General features: G+C 38.5%; 1 protein-coding gene and 1 long non-coding RNA gene across 2 annotated transcripts; both read right to left on the reverse strand.

Annotated features, from left to right (window-relative positions):
• Positions 1-630: 630 nt before the first annotated feature.
• LOC115925987 lies at positions 631-6,535 on the reverse strand. Its single transcript, XR_004064909.1, has 3 exons — positions 5,995-6,535; positions 3,051-3,093; positions 631-1,572 (listed from the first exon to the last, which is right to left on the reverse strand). It is a non-coding gene; the product is annotated as an uncharacterized LOC115925987 (long non-coding RNA).
• Positions 6,536-8,775: 2,240 nt separating this feature from the next.
• LOC105443490 lies at positions 8,776-18,998 on the reverse strand. The gene is made up of 5 exons (XM_030990826.1): positions 18,817-18,998; positions 10,155-10,313; positions 9,326-9,382; positions 8,849-9,001; positions 8,776-8,781 (listed from the first exon to the last, which is right to left on the reverse strand). Exons 1-5 carry the CDS (start codon positions 18,985-18,987, stop codon positions 8,776-8,778), a joined length of 546 nt encoding a protein of 181 aa, XP_030846686.1. The 5' UTR covers positions 18,988-18,998.
• Between the last annotated feature and the right edge of the window lie 2,175 nt (positions 18,999-21,173).

A 21,173-nucleotide genomic window follows, 5' to 3' on the forward strand; every position in this document is an offset into this window, starting at 1 on the left:
GTTTAATAGTATACACAAAATATATTCACGTAACAATAAATTGCCTGTGCTACCATCCGTTTATATAAAAACCTTTATATCGTATGTAATTTTTGATAGCCTACTTTATGAGATAAAGTCAAAATAACAAAGATAATCGTATATACTGATTAAATGTTAAAGGCACCAGCGACGTTAAAGTCCTTTAAAGCCACGGTCTCATCCGACACCACGTACAATAGATGAAGATTTAGTTGATTTTGGGTATGTTTAGAATCTATAAGGATTGGATTTGGGTATATCTTTAACTTCTCTTCTCCTGTCATACATTTTGTGACCTAGATGTAAAGATTTTCAAACTTTTAATCACGGAAACAGTTTTTCGGACAAAAGCACTCACCTCTGCTCCTATTCATATTATTAGGTATAATAATACATATATGCAATTGAGAAATATTTTTTCTGATTTGTGCAAAAACTTACTAGAGTTAGAATAAGTGAAACATATGTTAAAAAGCAGTGAAGATATAATACACACGTTTTCTTTTAAAATACAACAAAACCGAATATTAAACCATCCGAATTTAATATATACATAATAAGCCTCTTGAATTCTACGATAAAAATTAAAAATTTTAAAAGGTAAAAAGAAGAAGGAAAAAATACAATATTGACATGGCGTACATCTTTTTTTTACTTAATTAAACTGTTATGATATTTATATAATGCGTCATATTCATTTTGTTTCTAATACATGATTACATTTGGAAAAATATTTAGAATAATCATTACAAGTGTATTATCAATCATAATGTATTCAAAAATATACATGATGTTGTACAGATATGTAATAAAGAGACCCCTACAGTGACATTTCAGAAACACCATTCTTGTCTTGAAGATATGAGAGTTAAAATAATATCAATAGTCAGCCAGTTTATGAAACTGCCATACCTTTTAGATTCTTTTTGAAGATGATAAAATCTGAATTAGTGTCCTTAATTGTTTTTGCACCGTTAGCTTTCAATCCGCCGAATTAGCAGGCTGGCCTATAGCTTTGGGATAAGTCACGAAACCTGGATAGTATTTTATTCTTGTTGGCAAATCCCTGGGGGGGGGGTGCCGACATGCTTTATGACAAATCTTACTATGTATGTAAAATGTAATAGGAATGGAAATCACTCGTTATGGGGGGATGGGCGTGGGATGAATCATTAAAAAAAAATGAAAATAGAAATCCTGACGGAAAAAGTTTGATACCAACTTTTGAAACAATAATTCAACCACAACCTTGGAATACATTCCATTATAATTTGTATTGGCCTTAACTCCTAAGAAAGTGACTCCTTATTATCCCTCATATGTGGACAGATCAACTCCGGCAAGTTTGATAAAGGGCATCCCTATATTAACTTGAAGCTTAACCATGTGTAACATATCAAATTTTTGGTTCATACATTCTTCAGTAAATATGTCGATTAGTGCCAATCATCTTGAAGTAAGGTTTGGTTTGAGATTCTTTTGAGTGTAGATACTGGATATCACGTCATCATGATGTCATTGATCAGTATTGAGACATCTGTTTTCCGCTTTCTGTTGAAATATATTAAAAGTAATGATATGATAGTCATAAAAATAATACAATTAATATCAATATTGATGATGACCATCATCATTATAATCATTATGATACTAGTTTAACTATTACTACTTCTAACAATGATAATAATACTAACAGTAACAACAACAATAATTGTACATGTAATAATAATAATAATATTATCAATAATAATAATAATGATGATAATATTAACAACCATTAATCTGTGGAAACGGAAATTTATTTATTTCCTTTAGGTTATTCATCATAAATGATCCGTTGGATAATACTACAATGCACCCATGCAGGAAAACTTTACCAAGTCCCTTTCGGAAATAATCATGTCCAGGGCCGAAGCCAGAGTTTGATGTTTGGGGGGAGGGGGGCACATGCATATAATCTATCGACGTCCTGCGTCCTGAGGAGGGGTCTAAAAAAAAGTTTAACCGATTTTGGATTCTTTTATTTTTATTTTTTTATTTATTTTTTTTTTTTGGGGGGGGGGGGGGCATGTGCCCCTTCCCCCGTGGTCTCGGTTTCGAAAAAGTTACTGCAGTATGAAAAAATAAAGATTTTGAGTCGGTTTTTTCGTGTGTTTTTTTGCGGATTATTTTGGCCAGTATCTCGGTATATTAATTGGGCGATAGTGGTTGGACATTAGGCAGTGTAGACATCTCAAAGGATTAGGAGTGCTGAGTGCAATTGATAAGTACTTCTTTACTCTATGATGATTAAGAAAATGTCGAATAAACAAGGTGTGCTTAGTTTGTAGTGGCAACCAATTAAAAAACTTATCATGATACTTGACTTTGGTCCTCCGCCTATATACCAGTCATTGTATCAAATTGCTAATCAGCACAAGATAGTGCCTGCGACCAGGCCAGGCGCCATTTCACAAGCGCACACATGCCTTATATCCAACCACATTAACGTTCGCATGCTGTCGGGTACACATTTAACACCTTGGTGGATAGTGGCAAATGCAGATTTGTGTCTTGCCAATGGACATTAGTGCCGAACCATGTGATCCACGGCCGTTGACGCATCCATCCCCGGCATTCACCAGACCACGACAACTTTACAAACATATACGGTAATCAACCGATTTTCAAGAAATACAATACAAGCGAGTTCGAAATCAGGATTTGCGCATGGGCAGATAAAGGTCATTCGTACCCAAATTGTAAAACTATTGAGGCGAATACTCGAATCGTGCTCATAAAAGTTATGTTATCAGTATTCATTTATGCACCAACAGTACATTTATCTGATACACAGGTGGAAGTATTATTTTCAAGAGGCAAAAAAAGGGTATTCATGAAGCACCTCCATCACTTTTGCAGTGATTATTCTAAAATGCACAGGTGGGAAGTATTCATCGTGTCTAAGGTCTGTGGATATTTTGGGGTCATGCGTTCCAGAGCTATGTTTCGAACTCGCTTATTCTTCAAGACGATTAATATCACAATACCTGGACCCTGGACTGTCATTGGATGTGCCTGGCCATACTGCATCTGTTACGAGAAACAAAAATGTTACGATTTAAACTGCTGTATTTTTGTCGGATCTCGTAACTAAATTCTACGGGTCTCGCTCTTTTCAGGTTGCATCGGCCGAACTTTGGAAAAATCTAAAAATCTGTGATACTGTTGACAACTTTAAGGAGCGTCTTAAAACATTTCTTTTCAAAAATACTTTCCAATGTTAACGAGAGGAATTATGTTGAGCATATCTCACTCTTCTTATGTTATGCTATCCACCTTTCCTTCTTACTCTTTCTTACAGCGCATATAGAGACATATTGTGATATGCGCTATATAAGTACGGTATATTATTATTACTTATAGGAGCGAATATCATAATCCATGAGACCATTGTAAATAACAAGATAATGATAAAGCTTGACTTCTACTACGGACACATTTTTTTTTACAGAATACCAAAACATAAATGTTAAGACAGAACAACGTCTTTGGAGACGTATTGTATTTATTGTGATTAATAATATCATTGTTGTCAGTCCTCAAGTTGATTCAATCAAATTTTATTCAAAATGGTGTAAATCAAAATTGTCATGGATCACGTTATTCATACTGTGACCTCTTTTATAGTTTGGAAAGATACGTCTTCTATGACGGATCCAGAGGGGGACGGTGGGAGTACGACTTGCCCCCAACAAAACCAAATCTGGCTTACATTTTAAACAGTAGAGAACAGATATGCACCCCTGACACACACACACACACATACACACAACATGTGCCAACTGGGGATATTTAACTATAACTATTTTTTTGACAGGGCCCCTTGGAAGAGCAATACTCGTTATTGAAAGGGCCACCCTGTATAAAGAAGACTTGAATAAAAAAAAAATAAAAAAAAACTATGACATTGGGGATATTAGAATTTGAGGTGTTTTTATATTATATTCTTTTTCTTTGGCGGCCAGATAAATGAATACAATAACATTTTGTCAAAGAATAACAAGAATTTAACCTCCTGTTTTATGTAAGAGCTTACTAGGTGCTGTTCATTTATCAGAATTTTAAAATCTCAGATGATACACACAAAGTAGCGCTCGAAAATGTGGAGTCTTGTATGAAAATATGGATGTCTTGGAACTCTTGCAGGCAATGGTAGTAGACTCCTCTCGGGACACTTTTACCAAAATTAGCAAAAATAAGAAAGTTATCAACTGGGGATATCCACAGTTGCCAGTGTATCCCCACTTGAAAATTATGTATACATATAATACGCCCCTCACACACGTCTTACAAATCCAAACGCACACACTCACACGTACTTTTTTCAATTTTGCTTTATTTCTCCAAATGTGTAATACAAGCAAAAACATACAATTGAATATAACAAATAAACGTTTTCTATATTGATATGCATTGCTTATACATAAACATAATTAAACAAAAACTCATTTGCAGTATAAAAATTGGCAACAAAGTAAACTTAAAGTATATAAACATATTTTATAAGTCAATTCTCGCTACCCTAAATAGGTACGAAAATCTCGAAATTCGCGAGACGAGGTAATGTTCACTCTCTCGGGTCGTCACTACAACTTCCGGTATAGAGTCCCATCCCGCTGGCGCTAGCGCCTGTGTTCGCTGTGCAGAGTTTTCACGCACGCTAAAATCGATGCTAATCAGTGTAATTGGTACAGATTATAATATGCAATGGAAAGCTTCGGGCAGAATTAGTGACTTTAGCACAAAAGGCCGTTAAACTCTACCGTGAAAGAGAGGGTTGTGATCACGAACGCCTGCACAGGAAGCTGTAATGTCGAAAAGCTATCCCATAATGCAATGCGGATTTCAGGATTTTCCCGGATCTCGGCAGAATCGCTATTTGGGGTAGCGAGAATTGCACGTTATTCACTTATTTAAAAAAAAAAACCTAAACAAATTTGGAGGTTATTTCGCTGGTGCAATGCCTACCCCACCCTGCACTCTCCCTCCCATAAACACACCCACACGCACACACCACCCACACACGCATACAATACTTACTCAGTGGAAGTCTGATAACATTCTCAACTGAAGAAAAATTTACTAAATAATTAAGTTAACCAGGCCGAAAATAGAGTTACACTTTAACAAGCTCACGGTAGAGAGGAAAAACCAATCTTAATTAACTCTACGCTGCTCCCACTTTAGAAAATATAATTCCAGCTTTCCCATTCTGATGGCTATTTTATTTCCCTCATCCTTTTAGTTAAAAATGCTTTTCTTCATTTTTTTCTAAAGTTGGTAATGTACTTGCCCCCCCTCAAATATAACATACTTAACCATGGACATTATAGTATTACATATTTTCATTCTATATGAACTGCCTGCCAACCCAACAAATATATCTTGCCATTCTAAATCTTTGATTTCATTTAACTCAAAAAGTTGAACTAAAGCCTGCCATATCCTTTGAACACTCCCGCAAGATAAAAATAGATGTCTATACGTTTCTGTTTCCTGTTTACAAAACGAACATAAATTATCGCCAACAAAACCAAAACTATGAACATGCTCATTAGTATATAATGGCTCCATGCAATAATCTGAATTGAAATTGTCGTTGTTTTCTAATGAAAACGCACACGCACACAAACATGCGCACGCGCACACACTGCAAATAGAAAATTTCAATTTTGAGGAAAGAAGTACTTCATTTATTTGATAGCTGAAGATAGCCACTAGAAAATGATGAAAGCTTTTATCTAATGTGAGCCAGCCTCCCCCCCCCCCTAACTTCCTTAGAATCATGGATCCCCGGCCTGTGTATATTCTCACCTGATTTTCGCTCTAACGTAGAAAACTTTCGCTTTGAAGAAGAAAAGTTCAAAACATGACCCGTTATTCGATGGGTAACATAGGACCTAAGTGAGTTATGTATACGTGTTATCATACCGTGGTGGCAGTAGTGACAGTGGTCGGGGCTTCGGCACAGCAGCAGGAGTGTCCCCCACAGCAGTAGGCAGCAGACACGATACATGTAATAAACTCGACAAAGCCCAGGATAACGAGTATGGCGTGAACGGAAACGGCACCCTAGTTGTTGGAAAGGTCGAGAAAACAAGATGAAAGGGTCGAGGGTTTAGAAGGAAACAAAACTGACAAATACATGAAGATAGGCGGTGTATACGGAGTGTCTCAACTGAGTTTGCAACGCGATGTCCACACGGTTCATTAACGATAATGCAATGCTAGTATGCAACGTCAGTAAAATGATGTTCAACAAGCATCATGTTACAACTTTGAGCACAACCTAAAGGGGGTGTATCATGGCAAATGCTGTTTAACGCCATCTACATCTTCTTTTGGACAACTGCATGTAAACGAATGGATTTGGTTAACTGGGTTAGCGCGCTATAGTGTTCGCGAAACTGACCGAAGTTTTCCTCACGCTTCGGTTTCGCGCATGTTGCACACACGTCGTATCAGGTGAATTACCCCCTAGGCAATCACCCCCGGGCAATTACCCCCCGAAAAACTACCCCCGGAGAACTACCCCCGTAGGACGATTACCCCGCGGAGAATTACCCCCCAAGGACAATTACCCCCCCCCCAAGGACAATTACCCCCCGAAAAATTACCCCCCGGAGAATTACCCCCCGAGGACCAGTTCCCCCCCCCCCCCGCGGACAATTACCCCCCGAGGACAACTACCCCCGAGGACAATTACCCCCCAAGGACAACTACCCTCCGAGGACAACAACCCCCGAGGACAAGTACCCCCCATGGACACTACTGGGCATGGTGGCTCAGTGGTTATAGAGCGCTCGCCTCATGAACGGGAGGTCGTGAGTTCGAACCCCGGCCGAGTCATACCAAAGACTTATAACAATGGGACCTTCTGCCTTCTAGCTAGGCGCCCAGCATATTAGATTGGAGAAGGGTATTAGTAACATATAATGTTATGCAGGGCCCGCTGGAAGAGCAGTTTCATAACTGAGGTGGCTACCCTGGGTAAATAAAACGTTATTATTATTATTATTATTATTATTATTATTATTATTATTACCCTCGAGGACAACTATCCCCCCGAGGACAACTACCCCTCCCCCCTTCGAGGACAACTCCCCCTCCCCCTCGAGGACAATAACCCCCGGAGGACTACTACCCCCAATGACAATCACCCCCCGAGGAATTTATAACACTGTTACGTATAACGCAAGCTTCTCTCCAATTTGCTTTTTACAGAAAATTGCATAAACCTTCATTTTCTATGTTATTTATGAAGGTCATTTCAGTCTTTTCAAATTATTCAATTCGATATGCCATGTCAACAACAAACAAAAATTGATTTTGTAACGCCAGCACAGCGTTTTTCAACCGGGGTGCCGCAAGGGAATGGTTTGGAAAACGTTGATTTTGTAAAAAAACAAAAACAAAAACAAACAAAACCGGTTAAAATATGTAATTACGTGAGAAAATAATTGTTTTGAAGATACTAAAGTGTCTTCCTTCCTCGCTCGCTGACAATATTTTGACAGCAAGGTAAATAAGGGCAACGAGAGGCCCGAATATCCTCAAATTCGTGTGTCAAGATCATGACCGAATATATCACTTTTTATTTATGTACATTTGGCGGCAAGGTGCCCGCATACAGTACTTTATATAGTTTCTAGTGTGTGGATTACAAAAATGTCTTCTCCTTTTTATTCTTAAATGTGCATAGCACTTGACGAGAGCCAGAGTCATGCAAAATTAATAATCTGTAAAGACTTTGGGATTTAGGAGAAACTTTTCATTCCTTAACAGGGTACCGTGACTAACAAAAAGTTAAAATAACGCTGCTCCAGAGAAATGTATTTACGCTATGCATTTTGCAAAGCGCTGGACAATTACCTAAAACTTACATCCTTCGTGGAAATTAGCAACCGCACTGGCGTTGCATAAACTATAATAAAGGGAAATGTGTAGTAATGAGGAAGACAACGTGATATAGTATTTGAAAGTATATGGGTTCATGCACGGACCTTATGGGCTCGTAGCCATCTCTCAATGTGTCAGATCGTCGTTTGCTATTGAATCCTGATTGTCCACGGGGGTAGTTGTCCTCGGGGGGTAATTGTTATCTGAGGAATTGTCTTCGGGGGGTAATTATCATCGGGGGGTAATTGTCCTCGGGGGTTATTGTCCTTGGGGGTAATTGTCTTAGGGGGTAATTGTCCTCGGGGGGTAATTGTCCTCGGGGGGGGGGGTAAGTGTTCTCGGGCGATATTGTCCTCGGGCGGTAGTTGTCCTTGGGGGGGAGGGGGGTAATTGTCCTCGGGGGGTAATTCTCCGGGGGGAATTTCCCGGGGGGTAATTGTCCTTGGGGGGTAGTTGTCCTCGGGGGGGGTGATTCTCCGGGGGTAATATTCAAGGTGGTAATTGTCCTTTGGGGTAGTTTTCCGGGGGGTAATTTTCCGTGGGGTGATTGCCCAGGGGGTAATTGTCCTAGAACCCACGCACGTGAATGCTGCGGCCGCGTCGTTCGTAGTCGTTTTATACCCTATTGGCCCCGAGTAGGGCCATGGGGAAGACACATCATGTCTCGTCATGATACACTCCCTTTAACTGCGCGCATAAAGGTTCTACCCGTCTTTAATGAATTCTGCGTTATAAGATACAGAAATGTGACGTGTAATACACTCAACGTCATCATAAAGAAGAAGAAAAAAAACCCGCCTCGATTTTGCCTCGTCATTTCTGAACGAGGTTTAATTGGTGAAATGTCCCATTCATAGAATGTAAAGATAAAGTCCACATGACTTACCACCGAACGATTATAGTCACAGGTATACTTGTAGTAAGACTCATAATAACAAGAATAGAAGGAGGTCAGCACTGTGGCTACAAATGCTTCGTATGCTATCATCCCGAAGGCATGGAAAGTACTCAGGATTGCCATGACCATGTATGCGATGATCTGAAAACAAATGACGTCACATTATGAGAAAGGAATGGAGGGATGGGACATTGGGAGGGAGGGGAGGGGAGGGGTTTAGACGGGGGGGGGGAGGAGGCGTCCGGCCCTGGTCTCCTCTTAGAATCTAAAAATGGTAAATCTTAAATACACAAGACAAAGAATGTATGCCCTTACAGATTTACCAAGCCCGTTTTCATGTTTGTTTGCCTTTATTTATTTGATTAATTATTTATTAATTTATTTGTTGAATTAATTATTTATTCAATCAAATCAAAGAAATAAGATAGGCCTAATTGGAAAAAGAGACTATTAGGCATCACTTACCACGCACGAGTTCTTCTTCTTGCTAGCAATCCCTAAGATTCCTGTAGGGATGTAGAACTGTAAAGAATTTTTTTAAAGAGACAAAAAAAGGTACCTAATGCAAAAGGCGCACAAACAGCCTAATTGATCAATATTTTCCTTTGATTGTGTACTCAATACATTACAGACGAAGAAGTACACCTGGATGTTAAAAGTCAAAAAGAAACATCGCCCAAAAGACGATGTTACCCTTTTTGCTTTCTTGCTTTCTGTCTGGCAGAACCGTCTTTTAGAGATCTTAGAGAAGAAAGTACGACGTAAATTTTTAATCCACAACTGTTCTTTGATAACGTACATTTAAGAAAGGATTAAGTTGCTGGTGTAAGCAGGACCTCTTTGATCTTCTTTGATAGCTGCCAGAGAGGGGGTACACGAAATAGAGACGGAGATTTTAATGTGGGATGCCACCCATTCCCCGCCCCTTCCGCCCCCCCCCCTTTACTGACCAATAAAACAAAACGTTTTAAAGACATCGGAACAGGTGAAGCAATAAAACACTCAATAATATTTCATGGAAATTGAAAGGCATCCTGAGCCATCAGTGGCGTATCCAGACAGCAGTTTAGAGTAGGGCCAACAAAGCGGATTTACGATTCAAGCATTCGAGCCCAGATTTCCAGTTTTATGGACTTGACAAGATGAAGAAGGGGACTGGGGATTGTTTTCAAACTTCGGGAGAAGTTATCTATGACACGGGTAGCTAGGGCTTCAATTAACAAAAAATAAAAAAAAATAAAAGACCCCTCCCCCGAAAAAAATAAAATCGCCAATGAAACAAGGATTAACTTACAATGAAGGCAGACCAGATTCCATAACCGATCTGATACACTGGAAACACGTATGCAACCCCGCCGAGAATGATGCACAGGATAGCTACGATCAGATGCACTATCCCCGTACCAAGGCCGGCTGTTCCGTTGTAATGTTCAGAGGTATTGCTGCTGCCAGGCTAAAGGGGTAAAACAAAAATTGAGGACAAGTTTGAAAAGTAAGCAAAGAAGATAAAGTCTGGAAAACGAAGCCATGGATTCAAAATGTTGAAAGCAAAATTTCACAGAAATTTAAAAGTAGGTCCTACATTTATTATATCTATAACATCTATCCAAGTCAATAGCGCACATCTTCACCAGCACATCATTAATAATTTTCAATTGGATTATTATTATTATTGCGTAAATATAAACACATGCCTCTACCTGATACAGACTTTGTTCTGTAGCGTTGCAAAAAGAAAATTCCACGTCGTTGTGTTGGTATATTGTCATGTAAACGAAAATGATTCGATACCAAATCAATAAGTTAACCTTTCATTTAAATTCACTTTGAATTGCAATTACATTTAGCAGGGGAAAGATATACCAACATCTCACCCCTGGAAGGATTGTTCAGGAAATGGTCTCTGCATTGGCCTTAGAGAAAGCAAAGAGTGCGTTAGGCCTAAATTTTGTTCTTTAGTCCCAAAGTGTTATGTTTTTCTACAAAAAACTTTTTTAACTTTATGCATATCAGAAAGAGGGCGCTGTCGACGTCAAGACTTTTTTTTTCGCATCCTCTAGCTTTACCAACAAAAACTCATAAAAAAAAACACATTAAATTTGAATATCCAGTTGAATCCGAAAGGTAAGACTGAACTTGAACCATAATTACGCTGTAATACTCCACTTTTTAAGTGATTTTAGTTGAAGAAAGTGAGAATATGTTGCTTTAGCCAAGTTATGTTATGCCAACAAATATCACTGGCATACAACATATCGGCGACTTGTGGCGGATTTATCTGGAAAATCAATCTGACCGTGTGAAGTTAATCACAACCGGATTAGAGATCCGAGGGGCCGCCGCCCCTATACACGACATAAACCCATTCACCAAGGCCCGAGAAGAAAATCATGTGAGAGTTTTAACCAAGGATGTGCCACTATCCGTAAGTGATGAGATCATAAAAGTGATCTACAGGCAAAGAAAGTGAATGTCGAAGGGGACATTTTCCGGCAAGAACTGAGGGATAACGGGCAACTTACAAGTTGTAAGTTGCCTAAATGGAGAACGTGTTCTTTATATATAAACCCTCCATCAAAGCCCCTCCCAAGAAAATATCAATTTAAAGACATAGTCATGGCGAGTGTGTATCACCAAGGGCAACCACAACAAAGCAGCACTGGAGTCGTCACTTGTTCGAAATGCTTAGAGAATGGCCATCATGTGTCGAAGTGCAACAATGTTGTAAAGTGTCGCATGTGTATGCAAATAGGCATGTGAAAGGTAATTGTCCGAATGCTTCTCCTCACCAGGCAACCGATCGAGAGAATCAGTATTCAGACACCAATAGTCTCACACAAGGATCATATAGCGATACAGCTCGAAAGCAAACGAATCTAAAAGATTTACTTCTAGCCGCAAAGGCCACTAGCATAGTACCATCATCAAGCAACACATCCAACAAGTCGAAGGGTAGTCACGATGAGTCGACTCGTGTATCCGACGAGAGAAATGTCACTGCCGCTGATGGAGAGTATGACGCCACGACTAGCGCGACGAAAGAAAAGGAAACGCATAAATCAAAGAACAACAGCAAGTTAAAAAATTATCTCAAGATTTATATATTTCATCTTTAAAATAGAAATGGAAATTGATACGAAAATGTTATTGATTGGATATAAATAAATAACAGAACATTTACTTTACTTAATTTCCTAATAAATTATGCACAACTGGTAATATACAAAGATTACGTAAAGCGGAACTTTGGGGAAGTACCAACGAATCCAAAGAGATTAATGAATACATTGATTTCATCATTGAAATATTATTTGAAATACAAAGAAAATATAAGATACTTCGCTAATGAAGAAGTTAAGAAAGTAATATAAATGTTATAATGATCATTTTTAAGAAATGATGTTGATCTTGCATATAATTAATTTGTTTCATTTTACTTGTTTTGTAAATAGTCTATATGTATTTGGAAATTGAATGATAACATCCGTCCGAAAAGGTAAAGAGAGAAAGAAACAAACTTTATGCATATCAGGAGCTCTTGCAGCGTAGTAGAATATATTTGCATAGTGCATGCGCTTTATAAATGTGTATTCTTATGGTATGGTATGGTATATTTTATTTATTCACGTTTAAAAACATAATACAATTGTGCCCGCATTCAGCAAACGCTGTTTTTCAGCGAGGCCGTGATTACATATAACAGAATATAAAACAATGAAAATACAATTTACAAACCAATATGCAAGTTATAATAAGTGAACATATTTACAGAAATTTAAGTACAAAATAGAATCATAGTGATAAAGTGAGGGGGAAAAAAAATTATCTACAAGATGAAAGAAGTGAGCAAATATCTTGAATTTTACTAATCTCAATGTTGTAAGATTTAAAACATTTATAATTCTGATATCGTTGGGTAGGGTATTAAAAAGTTTTGATGCTTGGTATGATGGACTATGTTGAAGAAAATTTGTGTGAGGTCTTGGAAGGGGGATTTGTGAATTTGCATAACGGAACATATAGCCTAAATTAGTATTAAATTGGATCAATGACGATAAAATAGGTGAACCAAGATTATGTAACAACTTAAATATAGTAACTGAAGCCTGTTTGACCCAGTATTCTTTTAGCATGTCAATTTCAAGGGTTTTATACTGAATTTCAGTGTGATATCTACTATTCACTCCAAGTACAGAGCTCAAACACCTATTTTGTAGAGTTTGAAGTTGTTTTAACCAAGTTTCTCTACCGTTCATCCAAATCGTGCTGCAATAAGCGAAATGAGGCTGAATTAAGGTTTTGTACAGTATTAATGCTATCTTTTCATCTGTGAATTGTCTCATTCACTTTAGTGCAAAATACGTCTTTAAAACCTTTTTCTTTACATGGTCTATTTGTGGGTTCCATGAGAAATTGCAATCAAGCAAGATCCCAAGATATTTTCATTCCATTACTCTAAGTAATTTTTTGTTATTCAGACGAATATCAACATTACAGAAACGACTCAAATTTGACTTTGAGCCGGTTAACATGACCTGACATTTGTTAACGTTCAGCAACAATTCATTATTTGAAAACCATGTCGTAGCTGATTTCAAATCACCATTGATTACTTTCTCTAATATATTTGGGTCTTTTGATGCAAAAATACATGCAGGTGTCATCCGCATACAGAGAAAGGGAACATTTGTTTATTGATTTATATAAATCATTCGGAGTGATAACAAACATCAATGGCCCAAGGATACTTCCTTGGGGCACTCCGCTTGTTACTTTTCTGCTCTGTGACATGCTACCGTCTACCAAAGTGCATTGTTCCCTATCATGGAAATAATCCTGAAACCAACATATTGAATTTTGATCAAAACCATAATATTTTAGCTTTTTAAGCAAAATCTCAAATGATACAAAATCGAACGCTTTTTCTAAGTCAAGCGTTACAATACCTACTACATACCCATTGTCTATTTTTTTTTTTACAAACATCTTCTTTTACAAACATTATCATTAACACAGCGACCCCACTAGTCTACGCCCAAATGATTCATCAAGAAATAAGAAAAATCCAACCGAAAATTATAGGCCATATCACGCAGGCGCGGATCCAGGATTTCTTAGGGGGGGGGGGGCCAAATTTGAAATCAATTTGAAATTTAGTGTGCTGAAATTCGAAAATCGTGCCGGCCAATATTTCGCTCAGTGGGGGGGGGGGGGCATCTCCAAAAAAAAGGTAAAATTAACGTGTTTTACTGTTTTTACACGCCACTGTGGCCACCCGATGTAGCAGGCGGAAGAGGAGAACCTGTGATTCAAGTGCAGAAGATGTATGTACATTCAAAATGTGTGCATGCTTTTTGTAATTGTGCAACTGAACTGTGATTTGGAAAGAAAGCCCTCCTTTATATTACATTGTTATTGATATTTATTGTTTATTGGTTTCATTTTTTGTGTTAAATTAAATTCTTTGTATTCATCCAAATTCAGAAGAACACATGGAAAATTGTCTTGGTCACACATTGTAAAAAATGCATTTGATAAAAATATGTGAAAAACTATATCGTCGTGTTTATAATCATAGAAGAACCAAATCCTTGTTGCTTTCGAAGAAAATCATCTGGAAATCGCATATTTTGGTCTTATCTTATGACAAAATGGGCCTAGGCCGAATAAGAAGTGGGTGCTTTTTCCTGTTATTTTGAACTAGTCTATTGATCTTTCTTTCCTTATCCTGAAGCAGAGCTTACCTCAGATGATTACGGATCAATAGAATCTACAGAAGTCCCACAAAAGTATTAAAAAGGTATACAAATATTTTTAAAAAGAGATCGAGAGAAGTTGAGCGAGATTGAGGGAGAGAGGGGGACGGATCGAGGAGAGAAAGAGAGGGATGGGGGCGGAGGGGAGAGGGGAAAAGATAGAGATTGAGAGTGTGAATACTAGGACACTGCTAACGTTTCAATTTTACAGATAGGACATACATCACATATTAATAATTCCTGCAAAGTTCTACAAAAATTGATTAGGTCTATATCTGATCCAAGGAGAACTGTAACGGTTTTAAAAAAATCAGAGCCGCCATTGCTCCCACTCGTTTATATAGAGTTCCTTAAAAAGAACAAAAATAATTATGTGTGAGAACCCCCACTTCGAATGCAAACAAACCCAAATGAAAATTATCAAAATTATTGTGAAAGCAAACTGTTTTTGGTATAAATGAATTGTTTATGATAACATTCTGATAATTAGAATTCAAGTAATTGATTAAGTAAAATGTCCCCGTTTTCCGGTGACAAAACCATACCCCCAATTCCAGGGGAGTGTTTCACAAAGATCCTAAGTAGAACTTAACACTAAGTTGGACTTAAAAAGTATGGACAGCCATTGGAGCCTTAAAATGAAATATATTCAAAAGCAAAAATTGGAGTATTTTAGACTTTTCATCAATTCCACATCAAGAACATGAAATCTCCCATGATAATAGAAAATACAATGATTTGAATCAACATTTTATGCCTTCTAAAAAAAAATTACAAAATGTTTTCAAGGATGCTAATGGCTTCCCATAAATTTTAAGTCAAACTTAGAGATAAGTTCAACTTAGGATCTTTGTGAAACACCCCCCAGGTCCTTACAAGTATGTGTGTGTGCGTGGGTGTGCGCGCGCCTCTCTCTCTCTCTCTCTCTCTCTTTCTCCATCTTCCTTCATTTCCATCGGTTAACACGGCAAAATCACCACACGGAGTGCAGACGATTATAAGTTATTGGGAATTAAAAGGTCAGCATGACAACTTTCCTAGTATTGTTGACGTACAACCCTCCCCATCCTCTCTCTCTCTCTCTCTCTCTCTCCCTTGTCATTATCCATCTCTTTGGCAGGGGGATTGTGGGTTCAACTGTTTGTGCAATGTTTAAACGGGTGTGCTTTAGAATTGCAAATGATTCATGTGTGTGTATAACTATGTGTGCGCTCGCGCGTCTCCCTTCATCTTCAACGGGCCTCACGGCAAATGAACTTAAAGTCCCATGACGTCACGGGGTTCAGACGATGATAAATTATTGGGAATTACAAAAGAGGCGGCATGAAAACTTTCCTAGGTAGTTTACACGTACACCCCCCCCCCCCCCCCTCCTTCCTCTCTCTCTCTCTCTCATTATATGTCTATTAGACAGGGGTGGTGGCCTAGCAGGTGCAACTTTTCTTTGCAATGTTCCGGAGCGTGTGCATTAAAATGTGGTCGTGTGTGCTTGTGTCTATCTCACCCTTGTTCTCTCTGTTCCACTCTGGTAATTCATTATTAGTAGGGAAATAAGATTTTGACAATATTAGCATGTCAATCTTTTGTCGAGGTAATCTTTAACTATAGGAGTGGAGTGCTTTTGAATCTTAAGTAACTGAGAGCTAGTGATGTATATGTTGAGATGAAATTCATGGAAATTGGACATTGAAAATCGCGCCGACCGATATTTCGCTCAGTGGAGGGGGGGGGGGGGGGGGGGGGGGGGTGTTAGTGAGCAATCTTTTTTTTTTCTAGTCAGCACATCCCCCCCCCCCTTGAGCAAAAAAAAATTGAGGGGGGGGGGTAACCCCCAATACTTTAATTTGTTTTTATAAACCGTCAATGAAATATAAGAACATATAAATTAAAAGACTTCATTCTCTTCCAACATCAGTAAGGGTCAAGTCTTTAAATTGTCATGCTTGGATGGGCCCAATCATTTAAACGTTAGAAGGTCTGATCAAACAAAAAATTGATAAAATAGAGCAAATAGCCATGTAAGTGTTGGTAAACTTGTGTATATGTGCAAGACATTCTCGGTCAGCAATATAAATGAGAAACAATTAGGAGAAATGTGCTCTGGATGTCAACTGCAGTATCAGGACTGCACGGTTTTGACAAGCACTGAAGGCCAATATGCCTCTTATCTCCACCCAAGATAGCGGACGAGCCATGGGATACCTCCAATGCTCATTAACATTTGAAAGACCAGATGCCCCATTTTTGCAATTTTCTCTCAGACTCGTTTATGATTAAATGGCTATACTCACTCATATTCATTAATGGGTCTATTCCAATTACATATCATCTTTACGAGGATTAATTCATATTTATTTTCATGTAGAAAAGATAAGTATATATTAATTTTTTTTTTGGAATCTTACTATAAATAATTTCTATTCCGAGTGTATACAAATTTTTATACAACTCACTCCCAAATCCTTATCAAATGATTGGTCATGCGCGATCACGTGTGATTCATTTACTGAACATATTGCACTCATTTTCATGAAAAGGAGTGCAATATATTGAACTCGTTTTCAGAGCGCGCAGTAGTGCGCGTAGATGTTAGAGCGCTTAAAGTGCGTGGGCCTATTCTTGCGCAGCATCATGCGTAAATAGGTATAGAGGTAAGTGCGCTTGCTATATCTATACTTAAGTGTGCGCACTACATTGAGACTTATTAAAACTTGAGATTTATTTGTCAGCCATATACTGTCACGAAACAATCTTGAATTAATTCTTTTTACATCAAATAACAAGGATCTAAGGAGTTTCGTTGTATAAAACAAATGATGCATGTTTTTATTCGTTTATTATACGATCTATCCGCCCTCGTTGATGCTGTATGTATCTATCGCACTCAGCCTAACGGCTTTGTGCGATAGATACACACAGCCTCAACTCGAGTGCGGATAGATCGTACAATGAACTCATGCGCATGCATCATTTGTATATTATACATGTATAGAGAGGGAGAGAGAGAGAGAGAGAGAGAAAGAGAAAGAGAGAGAGAGAAGGGGTTAGGTTAAGGACATGGATTGGAAGAGAAGATATTCATACATACATATACGAGTTCGTCATGTCATTTTACAATCACAGTGAAAACAGTTGCATGAATCGTAAACTAAGATGTGCACAAGTTAGAAATGCCACTTCATCCTAAGTTTCAAGTTTTTCATTTGCATATTGATGAATGTACATTTCACATTTTTTCTACAGGAAGTAATATCCAATGTGTATTACCGTATCCGGCAGATGCGGATCTAGGATTTCTTAGGGGTGGGGGCCCAAATTTGAAATCAATTTGAAATTTAGTGCGCAGAAATTAAATCATGCCGGTCAATATTTCGCTCAGTAGGGGGGGGGGGGCCATCTCCCTAAAAAGGGTAAATTAACCTGTTTTTACACGTCGCTCCCCCCCCCCTGGATCCATCACTGGGTCCACTGGGCGGAGCCCCCAGAAGCTCTGGGGTTTTATACATTAATTTATCGTCAGGTGAGCATATTTTATACCTTATTTGTGACACTGGTAGGTCACGAATTGCCGTGGGGTCCAGGGGGCCGAGCCACCAGAAGCTCAGGGGTTTTAGGCATTTAATTATGTCAGATAAGCATATTTTGATACCTTAATTGTGACACTGGCAGGACAATAATTGGCGTGGGGTCCAGGGGGCGGAGCCCCCAGAAGCTCGGGGGTTTTAGGAATTTAATGACGGTCAGACAAGCATGCAGGGGTCCGCCTTAGGGCTACTGGTGGGGTCGAGGGGGTGGAGCCCCGGAAAATTAGGGGTTTTAGGCATTTAATTACGGCCAGATGAGCACATTTTGATACCTTATTTGTGACACTGGCATGACAATAATTGGCGTGAGGTCCAGGGGGCCGAGACCCCAGAAGCTCAGGGGTTTTAAGCATTAAATTACGGTCAGATGAGCATATTTTGATACCTTTGATATCTTTCCCCTTTTATTTCCTTCTTCTTTCCCCCCCCCCTTTTTTTTCCTCCTTTTTTCCTTCTTTTTTTCCTTCATTTTTTCCTTCTTTTTTTTCCTTCTTTTTTTCCTTCTTTTTTTTTTGCCAGGGGGGGGGGTCCCGGGGGCCCGGGTCCCCCCCTGGATCCGCCACTGCCACGTAACCCTGTGGAACACCAAATGGATCCCTCAATAAGAGATTCTTACTTGGTACATATGTGTGGCGCCCCCTTGAGTGATGACGACCTGACCTGGCGGATACACTATCCCTGGTTGGCCTTGCGGAAAAGCTACCGGTTGACGTTGTGGATATGCTCCAGGATGTTCGTAGGCGGTATTCTGATGTCCATGGGGATTGTAGACTGGTCGTTCGGCCATTTTGAAGTCGGGTCAAATTAACCTAAAACAATGAAAAATATTAAAAATTCGTATTTTTATCATAATGTACTTTATTTTGCTCATATATATATATATATATATAAATGAATATGTGTATAAATAACGGTACACACATATATAAATATATATAAATAATCATTGAAATTATGAAATGAGTTACTAATTGTGCTTAGATCTAGAAGTTTCTCAATGCTGTTCCTCATTTTTAAATTTTTGCAAAGATTAAAAAAGAAAAACCATCTCCGCTGGGAATCGCAACCGGGTCTCTGACTTAGATCACCAATGCCATAACCATCTACTACATCACAGACACAGGCAAATAGTCTCGGCGATACCAGATCCTATGTTATTGTCCGATAATTAGGGGGTTAAGAGGACCTTTTTTTCTTTTTTTCGGTCCCAAAAATTTTGCAACGAATCAGCCGGGGGGGGGGGGGGGGGGGGGTAACATCACATTTTTTTTTTTTGTCCTGAAATTTGACCGATCGATATTTTGTTCGGTTGGTTTTTTTTTTTTGGGGGGGGGGGTTTAGGTCACCTTTTTTGATCACCAATTTGCACAATTTTTTTTTTTTTAAATTATTATTTTTAAAAAAATTGAGGGGGGTTCGACACCTAACCCCCCCCCCCCTCCCCTGCGTACGCGCCTGTCGTAACATAACATAGCACTTTCATTGTAATTAAAAGTTGTCTAATGAAGCAGAAGCTAGAACGATGCATTACATCTTTGGACATCGAATATATTCGAATATATTCAAACATTATAACAACGAATTAGGGCATTTCTAGCCCAATAAACCCACCATGTTTAACCCGACCAACCTACCAACCATTGGTACCTTTCGGTCCAACCTGCGAAATTTATACATTTATTAAAACAACAATTTGAAATATTTCTAGCCCAGCCAACTCTCCATTTCTAGCCCAATCAACCAACCAACCAACCATTAGTACATTTCGGTCCAACTTGCGAAGTTTATATTCAAACATTTATAATTATCTTTACGAGTCAATAAAGTAGCCGAGTTAGACGTGATGTTCAGGTTTACTGTGTGTTTATTTACTCCATGATTTTCGGGTTATCTGCGCAGTGATACATGCATGCATACGTTTACAATCAGTGTGTAGTGTGATACATATAAATACTCAAGAACAAATTTAGTTCTGTATATAGTTCATAAGATAAAACATTCTTATGTTTTACAGCTGCCCCCATGTTATGCCTTTACGAGTCAATAAAGTAGCAGAGTTAGACGTGATGTTCAGGGTTACTTTTTTTTTTTGTACTCCATGATTTCTATAACTCTTAATCTTGTTTAACATACAGTGTAAACTGTGCTTACGTGATACCAACGGAATAGAGTTTTTCTACAATATATACTCATACATTTTTAATTGGTATTATGCGAGGGGGCGTAGCGATCGAGCGAGAAAATTTTTGCGTTTTTGGGCCCTCCGGACAAAGCCTAAAAGTGTGTTGCAGTCTTTAGTCAGTATTTGCTATATCTTTTTTTTTGCACTTTTTCAAATTTTCCATGGGGGGGGGGGGCGACGATTCCTCCTGAAAAATATTAATGGGGGACGTGTCCTCCCCCCTCCCCTGTCCCCTTGGGATCGCATCCCCTGATAAGTACATTTCAGTCCTACCTGCGAATATATTCAAAAATTTAAAATTGAAACATTTCTAGCCCAACCAACCAACCATTAGTACATTTCGGTCAAACTTGCGAAGTTTATATTCATACATTTATACCAGCAAATCGGAACATTTCTACCCCAACCAACCTTAGGTACATTTCGGCCCTACCTGCGAATATATTCTAACATTTATAACAACAAATAGAAACATTTCTAGCCCAATCAACCATCCATTTCTAGCCGAACCGACCAACCATCAATACATTTCGGCCCTATCTTCGAATATATTCAAACATTTATAACAACGAATAAAAGGCATTTCTAGCCCAATAAACCCACCATGTTTAGCCAGACCAACCTACCAACCATTAGTACATTTCGGCCCAACCTGCGAAATTTATACATTTATTACAACAATTTGAAATATTTTTAGCCCAGCCAACTATCCATTTCTAGCCCAACCAACCAACCAACCATTAGTACATTTCGGTCCAACTTGCGAAGTTTATATTCAAACATTTATAATT

The sequence above is a fragment of the Strongylocentrotus purpuratus genome, unplaced genomic scaffold, assembly GCF_000002235.5.
Source record: "Strongylocentrotus purpuratus isolate Spur 01 unplaced genomic scaffold, Spur_5.0 spur5_scaffold_19, whole genome shotgun sequence".
In the NCBI taxonomy this organism is placed as follows: Eukaryota; Metazoa; Echinodermata; class Echinoidea; order Camarodonta; family Strongylocentrotidae; genus Strongylocentrotus; species Strongylocentrotus purpuratus.

What these genes read in the sequence shown, in the direction of transcription:
- LOC105443490 (XM_030990826.1), bottom strand. Translation starts at nt 18,987, where the DNA reads ATGGCCGAACGACCAGTCTACAATCCCCATGGACATCAGAATACCGCC. An exon ending in GAATCTGGTCTGCCTTCATT is followed by an intron (nt 9,383 to 10,154) that starts GTAAGTTAATCC and finishes AATTCTTTACAG; the next exon opens with TTCTACATCCCTACAGGAAT. An exon ending in AGAAGAAGAACTCGTGCGTG is followed by an intron (nt 9,002 to 9,325) that starts GTAAGTGATGCC and finishes ATTTGTTTTCAG; the next exon opens with ATCATCGCATACATGGTCAT.